Consider the following 12,904-nt stretch of genomic DNA (forward strand, 5'->3'; position numbering starts at 1 on the left):
GAAGAGTTGGTATACTCATACAAACAAAAGAAAACAAACATAAAAAAATATAGTGCTAGTGGGTGAGAGAAAAGAGAAATAGCTCATGGCAGAGTGGAAAGAAGCAAAAGAAAGGAAAAACTTAACCTCAATTTAGGGAGTTCACTGCAATCCAAGTAAGGGAGCTTTATACTCTTGAAATTCTGAATTCAATAGGAATACTTATTATTTATTATGTGTGTTCAAGTTGTTGCTCTTATGCATGTGATGTTGTGGTTGTTGTTGTTTGAATTTATTTGAATTTGTAATTTGGATTTTACTATGATGATGATGATGATGATGATGAGCGTTGTTATTTGGATAAAACCGTGCCTTATTGGTTACCGATTATGAGTGAGTTTTGTTGAGTTCATGGTGTTGTGTTAAGTTATAAAAAGAAAATAACTATTTTACTTAAAATATGAATTTTGAGTTGTTAATTCATAAGTTGAGTTTTATATGAATTCAAATGTTCTAATCGGTTTATGAACGTTCTTGTGAAGTTTTTAAATCACTGAGAATCGATTTAGGGTCGTGTGGTTTGGAATTAAGAAGTATTGAATCACAAAAGCTTGAAAACTCACGTTGAATTCCTTTAGTTTCAAATACGATTTGGTCGCCGATTTTAAAAATAAACACTATATATCTTCCTAAAATTGAATGACGATCAAAACGGTATAAAGAACGTCGAATTTCGTAGATTATTAAGGGAGAACGAGTCGGGTCGGATTACCGGGTCGCACGACCCGTTTTGCAGGAAACCGGGTAGAAGAGATGATGAACAGTAACGCGTAGTCACGCCCATTCGCGCGTCTGGCGCGTGTTGGCGCGTGAGGATTCTATGAGACTCAAATGTTTTTAAAAGTTTTATGGATAAATAGAAAATAATTTTCTTGAAATTTTGGTACCTCTTTGGTAATTTTCGGACACCTGTAGCTATTTTTAGTTAATTATTTGGAGTAAAAAGGTGATTAAAAATATTATAATTTCATGAAAATTTCCCAAAATTTTATGTAGGGTATTTTGAATAATTTGAAACCCTTTGGTGTATTTCACTCTCCCTGATTTTATATGCTATTAAGATTTGAATTTATTTCTTAATGTTTATTAATTAAATTGACTTAAAATTCGTACGTTTCGTCGGTAAACTAAATCAAGATGATTTGAATTATGAGTACTGTTGAAAAGGAGTAATAGGTTGTTGTTTTGGAGAGGAGTGAATGATTAATTGAGTTATGGAGTTTTAGTTGGTGTTGTAAACGAAGTTGCTAATAATTGTTGTGTATCGGTGTTGTTTTAAGTCGTTGCTCGTTGATAGTAATTGTGTTGTTTGAATTGTGGTTTTGTTGAATAATGATGTTGAGCTATGTGGTTATAACGATGCTGAATTATCTATTTTAATGATGTTGGAGTTGTGCCGAAATCATGATGTTGTAATTGTTATTGTTGTAGTTGCTTATTGACGTTGTCTATTGATGTTATTATAATGATGATGAAGTTGTCTATCGAAGTTGTTAAATGATGTTTACTATTGACGTTGCTTATTATAACATGACATGCATTCATTCATTCATGTGTTCAATGATGTTGCTTATTGAAGTTGTATAAATGATGTTGAAAATGACGTTGCTTAATGAAGTTGAAAATGATGTTGTTATAATGATGTTGATCCTCCATGATGTAAAACTGGAAATGACGTTGTTATTGGTACCACATGCATGTAGCGAGTCTAGGCGCATTGCATGCATTTTAATTATATTGATCATTTAAATGATGTTGTTTATTTCTCATTATTTAATTGTTAATTGATGATTGTGGTTGACTGATGAATGCGCGCGGCCATCCGCTTAGGTGGTCTTGTTGTTTTCTGATGTTGCTAGTTATTACGTTGTTTTAATTCAGTTACTTTCTTGATGTATTATCGCTCACCTTTACATTCCCCCTTCTGGCTTGGCCCTACGGTGTGCAACCGTAGATTTTCAGGTAGGAGATGAATCATAGCTGATGTGTTCGGATAGCTGTTGTCTTGCTATTTATTGGAGTCGCTCTGTTAGGATGTTGTTGGGGAGAAACTTTATTTAATTATACTGCTAAATTTTTATAACAATTGGACTATGTCATTTGATTCAGTATTTTCAATTCGGACTTCGAAACTTATATTATTTTTCTATTTTCCGCCGCATGATTTTTAATCTTTTGAAGAATTAGTTAATTGGAGTAAGTGTGACATCCTTATTAAATAAATGAAATTAATTTTTTTGAAAATAAAATAAAAGGGGTAAATTAAGGGTGTTACACTAATTCTTTTCTTGTGTTTGTTGTGTCTATGGGATGCATGTGCTTTTTTACTTTTTCCCCAATGTCGGAAATTAACAAAGATATATATGACCACATAAGAATCCAAGAATCATAAAAAATTAAATTCAAGTTTGTAAGAATATAATATTCTAACGAGATCTCACAATTTGAATATTTGGTATTAGTCTGCTTATGTTATTGGACTTTATGTTAATAGTCTAGTCATTGGGTATTATTATATATTGTCTTGCAACCTTTTTAAGTTGTAACGGCCTTAGTCGTTATTTGGTGTTTCTTTCTGAATTTTTATAACAATTATTAATTGACTGAGATAAAAAAGGTTGAATCTTAATGAATTAGCGTCATGACATGGAAGATTCGGGCTAATGCCTTAATCCATGTTCTAAGAATAATACTATATAGTAAAAAAAAGCTCTAATAATAATATTAGAGCAACTTTTACTTGGGATTAAGGTTAATATAACATCAAGCCACATGTCTTTGGGCCATCCCAATATATAAACATACATTATGTCATGCTGAATAAATGGTTGCATTGCATTATATGACAAAACAAAGAAAACAAAGAGTCATCGAGGCTGTAGCCAAATGAAGTTTTAGGATCTTCAACAGGAATAATTTTGTTATATACAAATTTTTTATTGTGACATGAAATTTGATCTAGATGGCTTTGGAATAAAATAAATTTGATCTAATATATATTATATAATATCATTCGTGTATTGATCACCGTTCCAAAAAAAATAAATAAATAAATGTGTAGTGTATTGATCACAATTTGTGTTAACCTTCTGTTTTTAGAGAAATCAATTCTTAATAATTTAAAATTCGGTTGTGAATTATTTAATTTTAAAATTAAATTTGAATTTTTTCGAATGATTATTTTTTAAGAATTATAAATAGTTTTGGATATCACTAAACACTTGCAAGCAAGTTGTTGAGCCATTAATTATGCTCTTAATTTCAAATTACTATAAGTCATGCCAATCCACGTGCTAAGCACATTTATAATTTGCATATGCAATGTTCTAACTATTGAACAAAAGTCAGAACTACAGATCGATATTATTCATATATTCAGAAGACTTTGTATAAAAAGAATCCGATGTCATCTTCATAAAACATCAATTGGATTCATGAAAAGAACACAAGGTTGTTTAATTTCTAAGCAATTAAATAGCAAATTATTATTATTATTATTATTATTATTATTTGGTAATAATCTCCGGGCCCTAGTAATTCGGAGTTTCGGCGATGAGGTAATTAAGTAAAGTTTGACTAAGAAATTGTTCCATCCAAAAATCAAATTCGGATTCCCTCGAAGTTTATATATTGTGACCACTCACCACCATCCGCCTCACCTTTCAACCCCATTATTATGGGTAATGAACCTTTCGAGATACTTTAACCGCCGATTCTCAGTTTGTGATTTTCGATTTGTGTTTCTCTTGTTGTTAGTTTTTTCGACAGCTAGGTCGGTTTGATATGCATTAGTGGGAGATGTTTCACAGGTTGATTTATGGTGGTGCTTTGCTGTCGGTGACCGTTTTGCTTCGACGTGCTCTTGTTTCTGTGGCGACATTGTTATGTTGCTTAAAAAGGTTATGCCTTGCAATTTGGTGCTTTTCTTTAATGGTCGCTTGCTCGAAAGGGCTAGGCCTTGCGAGTGTAGGTGCTTGTTCTTGTTACCGTGTTGGCAGTCGGATTATTTTGCATTTATCTGACTATGGTATTATCTCATTCCAAGATTCTCTGATAATTGTTCGGGTCTGTTGAGAAATGCAGGTTTCATCAAGACTTCAAGTTTCTATCTTTATCATCATTGATTTGAGACTGTTTTCACTATCCTTGTTATTCTCGAATTTGACATTAGACTCATTAGTTGTAGTGTTTTAGCAAAAATTGACATTAGACTCGTTAGTGACATTAGACTCATTAGTTATAGTGTTTTAGCAAAAATATTGGAATATACTACAATGTAATCGTTGAATGTGATATCTATAATTTCTTTTTGCCATAAACTTTTTTTTTTCTCAAAATAAATTCATAATTATATAATTGTGTAATAATTTGTACAAAAAAAAAACTTATTGTTTTTTCGACAATTTTAGAGGAGATCAGATTCCCTAAATAAATTGGAGTTGACTATAATGTGCAAGTCAGGCAAGGGAGCATCGCCCATTCCTTCAATTCAATTTTGTTTGCAATTAAATATTAAGATTTCTTAAATTTAACACAACCCTCATTAATGAAGAGCAGTTGGATCTTATCACTAGGGATGGCGGTTCATAATTTTTGTATACCCCTATTAAAAAATAAATTTATATTTTTTCCTGTAGAGATCACAAAATTAATTTTGAGTGAATTAATTATCTCAAATTAATCGTAGTAAAAATTAAGTTGACGATTGAATTTATGTTTTGATATATTCGTGTAAAAATGAGTTGAATAATAAATTTTACATCTTCAAAATGAATTTTTGCTCTACAAACATACTATCAAAAATAACTTTATTTAGTCAAATAATTTAGTGACTAAAATTTTACTCTTAAAATAAATAAATAAAATGTAAGAGTTCAAACTCCAACTTATATATAAGTTAGTATGTCTATGTTTTGTTTTTCTTCTAATTTTAAAAAAGACAAAGAATAACAATAAATAAAAAATGGTTTAACTACACATTTGATCCCTTACGTTTATTTTAGGTTTCAATTTGGTCCCTTACGTTTAAAAAGTATCAATTTGGTCCCTTACGTTTATTTTAAGTTTCAAGTTAGTCCTTTCCGTTAGTTTTGTCACTAACACCGTTTGAATAGTACACGTGTCAGCGTGTCCAAGTGCCACGTGTCAGTCCACGTATGCAAATTGACTGCCACATGTGATAAAATTGACGTAAAGGACCAACTTGAAACCTAAAATAAACGTAAGGGACCGAATGTATAGTTAAGCCATAAAAAATACACAAGAAATGCCTAATAAAGATACAATGAGTTTAATCCAACCATGATCACAATACTATATAATATATATAATATATACAAGCTCAAGGGAGGAAGGAAGATAATAGAATCTATGAGAAATCTCTAGCCATTCTACAAAATATTCCGATATTTGAAGAAAAAGAATGCAAAAATCTCTTCGCACCAAGATCAAGAGCGTATAAGCTAAAAATCCTCCGAGATACTACCATCCCTACCCGGCACACTAAAAATCAGCTATAAAATACACATACAAACAGCGGATCTGTCCACCATTGATGACAATCAAAACTAAAGTCTTTTTTTCTAATTTTAAATCACCAGCGAGAGATAGATCAAGAACACTGTGATAATTGAATTATGCTAACATGATGAATAATTTTTGTAACCTCCATTATTATTATTATTATTATTATTATTATTATTATTATTATTAGCAGCAATTTTAATAATATTGCTACCAAAAGAAGGTGAGCTCCATTATTTATTAGTGAACTGTGTATTATAGCCCACTCTCTGAAGTAATAATTTATTAAGAAATTAAGGAAAAAATGGAATATTGAATTGTGAATAAGCGACAATGTAGGTCCAATGTTGACCACGTGGCAGACAGCATCACTAATCCCTTTCCTCCCACGTAGGTCCCAAACCCTTCAAGAGCTTAAAACTCTTGTATACTGCCCCACCATATATATCACATGGGACCATCATCGTCACCCATTTTTCTCCTTAATTTTCTACTACCTTATGGTATTAAATTGAAGGCTAATGTTACGGTGGACCACCTTTATAAGTGGTCCATCGTGGATAAGTAATCTATCGAATATGAATTTTATGAAATTTACTATTTGATTGAAGGTTTATATCGTATAGATCATCCATAAATTTTTTAAAATTTTTTGAAAATCATTTGATATGTTATTGAGATCCATCAAGATTTACGTTATTTAATAAACCGTTAATCTTGATGTGTCTCAATAACATATCAAATGATTTTCAATTTTTTTAAATTTTTCTATGGATGATTTGTATGATATAAACTTTCAATCCAAAAGTAGATTTTATAAAATTCATATTCGTTGTAATGTTATTCATGACTGGTCCACTATGCACTTGATGAAGTGGTCCATATTAGAATTTACATAAATTGAATACATGACTTTTAAAGGTATTTTAAGCTGGTGAATACTCCATTACACATATTATGTGAACGTATACCGGTACATCGTTAAGGTGTATACTTTTAATTAGTCCACATGTAATGATAATTTAACATGTAATTTCAAGATTTATTTAAATATAAGTTTTCTAAATTACTCTTTTAATTTACAAACTTATCAAAATGACACCCACATGAATTATTGTAATTTTAGAATCTTAAAACATGTTTCAGTAATTTCTTCAAAAGCTCTATTCTATGTGAAACAATTTCTTTCTCTCTCGTGTGTCTCCGTTCTGTTCTTCAATTTTGGCCTCACTCCGGCGGTGGCATCTCTCTCCATGGAAGAACAACCGCCGAAATAATGCTTTTAGGGTTTTCTTGTTTCTCTTCTATGTTCTTTAATCTTCTATTTTTAGGGTTTTTCAATCTTTGGGGAAATTGGTCTTCTTCTCTTTTCTCTATTTTCTATATTTTGTTGTGTGAATTTGTGGAAGTGATATCATGATTATATATAGAAGGATATTATTTTTGTAAAAAATCAATGAAAGATATTGTTAATTTTTATTAGAAAATTAAGAAAATTAAAGTTGAAGGATTTTGTTGAATTTTGTTCACTGTGCGGTAGAACCGGAAGGGGTCAGGGATGCTGGATTTAAGCTCTTTCTATTTTTTTTTTATTTTAACAAGATAAAACACAAGATTAATATAAAATAGGCTTAAATACAGTTTTACCCCCCTTATTTTGAAAAAAATCGGAATTTTACCCCCTCTATTTCACTAAAACGGTAATTAATCTCTCTATGTAACTTCAAATTTAGTGGAGTTTGATTCTGTGGAAAGCTAACTCAATTACGATCATTTTGGTATCAGTTTGGTGGATTATTGATCAAAATGGAGGAATGGAGGAATGAAAAATAAAAAGGAATAAAAGAAATAGAAGTTAAATTTTTTTTATCCATTTTCACTATATTTCTTCTTCATCTATCCTCTCCCTCAGTGCCTCCATAATTGTCCTCCTCGTGGTACCTGAATATCATCATCTACCAATGGAACCGAAGAAGCTTGATTCAGTATTTTCGGAGTTTTTTTTCCTGTGTGTTTTGGATCGAAGTGATTTTGTAGGAGGAAAATGTTTATTGGAATTTGAATTGTGAAATTTGTTGCGGTGTTATGTAGTAGGAACTTACAGAAGATGAAAAAAACAAACCCTTTTGATTTTTCCCTTTCAATTTTATTAGCAGATTTTAATTCTAATATTTAACTAATTTTGTTTTTATGAAAAATAAAAAATTAATTTCAATGTGAAAAGTTAAATGGAAATGTTAATTAAAATATCCACGTCACCATAAAAGTCTAGACAGCATCTGCCAAATCATCATAAATTTGACATGTCAACAAAAAATTCAATTCAGGGACCTTTTTAAAAGTTTTGAGAATTTGCAGGGACTACAATCAATTTTTTTTTTACAGGGGCTAAAATCAAAACAGGGCATAATTGCAGGGACCATTTTCATATTTAAGCCTTAAATTTTTTAAATAATGACTGGATCTTTTGAATTTTTAATTTGTTATATTGTTATACATTTATTATAAAAAATTTACTATTTAGCCATGGTTAAATTGATCTCAAGTAAAAATATGGATTTACTATGGTTTAGTCGTGGCTAAAATAATTATCTATTTTTTTTTAATACGCGCCCTCCTCTTCGGTTCCCCCTCTTCTTTCTATTTTTACTCTCACTTTCCTGAACTTTATCTTCAACTACAGACACCGCCAATTTTCCATAACCTTCACTCCCAGTTTCACTAAATTTCCTCCCAATTTCACTAAATTTCCTCTCAATTTCTCGAAACATTCACTAGATTTCCATAACCTTCACTCTTCAACGACCAAAACTTTCACTCTAAATATCCTCAATAATCGCTTCCGCCATCGTTTTTCCCTTTCTCACTCCCCTCTCTAAGCTATTATGTGAGCCACCACTTCATATCACAGATATATAATTTTCCGTTCGGATATCACGGTTCGTCACATTCTGATTTCACCAAAATATTTAGTTATTTTCTGTTACAAAAATTTGTTGCACCGTTATCTTTTTAATTAAATCTCTCTATTATATATGTCTTTTTCATCAAATATCAATCATGATAGACATCGTCATTAACTACCACTGTGCAAAAAGGTAACAAATGTTAACCGAAAGGGATGCAACAAATTAGAAATATGAAGAACCTATTTGTTGTCTACAAAATAAATATCCATTTGTCTTGAATTATAAGATTTGTTTTTTTTACACTTATTAAAAAAATAAAACATAATAATTTGATGTATAATTTTTTTTTTGTTTTCTTTGAAATAAGTCATGTGAAGATGTAAAAATAATTTTTATTGATTATCATTATAGGAAAAAAAGAGAACTAAAATTAAATGCAATTTGCAATTAATTTATGAAAATAAGTAATAATAAATCTGAAAAATGATAAATAAAAAAAAAATGTAGTGATCATATACACTAGCCTTTATAGACGCATATGTGATTAATATATTAATGTATTATTTTAATGTGACAATGAAATATAGAAGGGTTATCTTTTATATGGGATAGTATGTTTGAGCAAATGAATATAATGTATTATTTTTTATAGTTATTTTTTCCAACCATAATCATAAGTAAAATTTATTTTTTAAATCTATCAAATAATTATATTTTTTTTGGCTTTCACGATCAGTTTAATCTGATTCAGGATCAGTTCTGACATCAAATAGTTTCAATCCCTTCCTAATCGCAGTTACGGAGAATTGAACCGTGATTCTCCCTACTAAATTTAGCGTCAATCACCACCAAACAACTAACGATTAATAAATCTATCAAATAATTTTATATATATATATATATATATATATATATATATATATATATATATATATATATATATATATATATATATATATATATATATATATATATATATATATATATATATATATATATATATATATGATCTATTTTGATTCATTAAATAACTCAAACTATGTACCAAAAATAAAAATTAATTTAATAACTTAAACTTCAAAATTCTAATTCTAATCTAATAGCTATAGCTCCACTCCAGTTGGTCAACCTAACCTCTGCATCTATCTCTCTACTGTCTCCATCAATAATATGGGTCAACTTATTGAACCTTCTGACCCACCTTCACTCTCTTCCTATCCCTTTATATACTTAAAAAACCAAAACCAAACACCAACGTAGTAACATAACATAACAAACACGTTACACATTTCATTCATTCATCATTCACATCAATGGAAGAACCAACATTTCTATTCCCACCCCCCGATTCCGACTTAGACCTCAGTTTCACCAGCACAACCACCGACCGGACCTTCACCTCCTCCTCCGCTCGCACCAGTTTAGCTCGCACAAGCAGTCTTGCTCTCAGCTTCAACGACCGTCTCTCAACCGCTTCCGCCGCTGCAACAGACACTGTTTCCTCTGCCATCATCCGCCGTCCTCACCGTAGCTCTGATCCAAACTGGACTGCTATTAAAGCTGCAACAAATCTCTCTTCTGACGGACGTCTTCATCTCCGTCATTTAAAACTTCTCCGTCACCTCGGCTCCGGTGACCTTGGCCGTGTGTTTCTTTGCCGCCTCCGTGATTACGACGGCGCAAATTTTGCACTTAAGGTTGTTGATAAAGATCTTCTTACTCCTAAGAAATTCTCTCACGCGGAAATGGAGGCGGAGATTCTTCACGCGCTTGATCATCCTTTTCTCCCTACGCTATACGCGCGTATTGATGTCTCTCATTACACGTGTCTACTTATTGATTATTGTCCTGGTGGTGACCTCCACTCTCTCCTCCGTAAACAGCCGGGAAACCGACTCACGATCTCGGCGGCGCGTTTTTTCGCTGCCGAGATTCTTGTTGCACTCGAGTATCTTCATGCGCTTGGTGTTGTGTACCGTGACTTGAAACCTGAGAATGTGCTTCTACGCGAAGATGGACACGTTATGCTTTCTGATTTTGACCTTTGCTTTAAAGCTGATGTGGAGCCTACTTTCGAGTGTTGTAGTGTTCAAAAACCGCATGTGGGTCCCACTTACTGTTGTTTCGGTTATAACGGATCAAGATCTGGCGATTCTAGTGGGCGAGTCGTTGCGGAGTTTGTTTCAGAACCAACTACGGCGTTTTCACGGTCATGTGTTGGAACCCACGAGTATTTAGCGCCAGAGCTTGTTTCTGGTAATGGTCACGGTAACGGTGTGGATTGGTGGGCTTTTGGGGTTTTCATTTATGAGTTGTTATATGGAACAACGCCGTTTAAGGGGTGTAACAAGGAGAACACACTGCGTAATATAGCATCTAATAAGGACGTGAAGTTCCACGTGGCGGAGAGTGAAGAGGTAGGGATGGCACAAGCGAGAGATTTGATAGAGAAGTTGTTAGCGAAAGATCCTAAGAAGAGATTAGGGTGTGCTAGAGGTGCGACCGATGTTAAACAACATCCTTTTTTTTATGGAATCAAGTGGCCTTTGATTAGGACCTATAAGCCACCTGAAGTGAAGGGACTATTGAGGAGGAAAAAATCGGATACACATTTGAGTCATGTGACTAGTAAGAAGAAGAGAGGATGGTGGAAGAAGCTTGGATGTGTATTGAAAAATAAAGGAGCTAGATATGATTTACTTTCAAACTATAGTAATAATAATCATTATTGTTATGTTAATAATAATAGTAAGGTTAGGTAAATAAAATTGAGCATTGGTTCAATTTTTGTTTTGAATGGTGTTACACGGTACAATCAACATATAGGATAGTCAATAGTGTGACAATAGTTTACAATTTTGGTGTGTAGTTTTTCATGTATACCAAACAGATCCACAGTTTGTATATGAGTGGAGAATCAATATGATGAATCACATTAATAAAACTAGCTAATTCATTTATTTGCTTTAATCTCTCTCCCTCTCTCGACTATTTGAAAATGAATTTTTACAAAATTTTATTCGATTAAGATTTTCATCTTCATACAAATATTTTCGAATCACATAATATCAACCACTTCATTCCTTCTCCTCTTCTAGTTTCTAACCCTAGCCGCCACTTCTCTTTTCTTCTTCTTAGTTTATTAAAGAGGGGTGATATCACCCCTCCAAATTGTTTTTTCTTTCTAATTATATTAAATAAGTGTGATTTTTCACATATTTAATTGTTTTGGTGTATTTTGTTGTCCCACCTTTGTGCGGTGTTGTATTTGGTTATCCCGCCTTTGTGCGGTGTTCCTTTGTTTCATTTTGAAGGATTAATTTCGATCAAGTGCAAATTCATTCAATGTCGACTTTTGTATCATCAAGGCATAGATATTTCAGACACTTCAATATAGCAATATTCGGAGGCTTATGTAACTAGCTGTTTTATGCTATTAACATGGATACTGTGAGTTTGTTCGCAGATGCATCTTTTTGTTTTTAGTGAATTTAAATTTGTATTACATCAATATACTCTGTATCAATTTGAATGAATGAATATCATTTAATTTTATTAAAAATAAAAAAAAATCATCTTCACTTTTCACAATCCAAAATTGTCGAAAATATTCCAACATTTTATTTAGTACTCGTAGTGCTCACTTCAAAATTTGTTTTGACCCCCCACAAACGACTCCACTTGCTAATAACAAGACAAAGTGAAACTAATAACAAAAATTTAAACCCTTAAGTTTCTATCGTATTTCCCCTTTTATGGTTATAGTGAAAAATCAAATTTTTAATTTCGTTTTTATGAACAGAACTGACATGATTCGAGTCGACCTTTTAGACTTTTTACCATAATTTGAATCAACCCCATACCACAGCCAAAAATCGAAATTTCACCGCATGATTTGAATCAACATCACTTGATACGATAAATCACTAGAATTTAATCTCGACCATCACTTGCTTTTTCTGAACCTTTGGGCGTGACTTCCTCCTACTATGCTGAACTTTGTGGAGCTATGCAAGTAATTGAAATTGTTTTTCATAAAAGATGGTCCAATCTCTGGTTCGAAACTGATTCTACTTTAGTGGTTACAGCTTTTAAGAACCCTACAAAACCTGTAGTTTGACCGTTAAGAAATAGATGGAAGAATGTTTTGGTAATGGTTAGAAGTTTGAATTGTTTCTCATATTTGCAGGGAAGGCAATCAGATGGCTGACCTCCTAGTCCTTGCTAACCTTGGATTGTCTTTAGGATCTCTCACTTGTTGGGTGGATTCTCCTTTGTTTATTTCCGATTGTTTGAAAAGGAACAAGCTAGGCATGCTTAATTTTAGATTTTGTTGTTCTTAATGGAGTTTTGGTTTGGTCCCCTCCATTTATGGTTGTTCTTTACTTTTAATATATTTTCGGGTGGATATAGCTCTTTGCTTCCACTTTTTT

General features: G+C 32.0%; 1 protein-coding gene and 1 long non-coding RNA gene across 2 annotated transcripts; both read left to right on the top strand.

Annotated features, from left to right (window-relative positions):
* Window positions 1–2,200, top strand: LOC123898051. The gene is made up of 2 exons (XR_006805194.1): window positions 1–155; window positions 1,994–2,200. It is a non-coding gene; the product is annotated as an uncharacterized LOC123898051 (long non-coding RNA).
* A 7,507-nt stretch (window positions 2,201–9,707) lies between these two features.
* LOC123897866 (serine/threonine-protein kinase WAG1-like) lies at window positions 9,708–11,451 on the top strand. Its single transcript, XM_045948659.1, has one exon. It carries the CDS (start codon window positions 9,785–9,787, stop codon window positions 11,231–11,233), a length of 1,449 nt encoding a protein of 482 aa, XP_045804615.1. The 5' UTR covers window positions 9,708–9,784; the 3' UTR covers window positions 11,234–11,451.
* Window positions 11,452–12,904: the final 1,453 nt, after the last annotated feature.

This window comes from Trifolium pratense, linkage group LG7, assembly GCF_020283565.1.
Source record: "Trifolium pratense cultivar HEN17-A07 linkage group LG7, ARS_RC_1.1, whole genome shotgun sequence".
NCBI classification, from domain to species: Eukaryota; Viridiplantae; Streptophyta; class Magnoliopsida; order Fabales; family Fabaceae; genus Trifolium; species Trifolium pratense.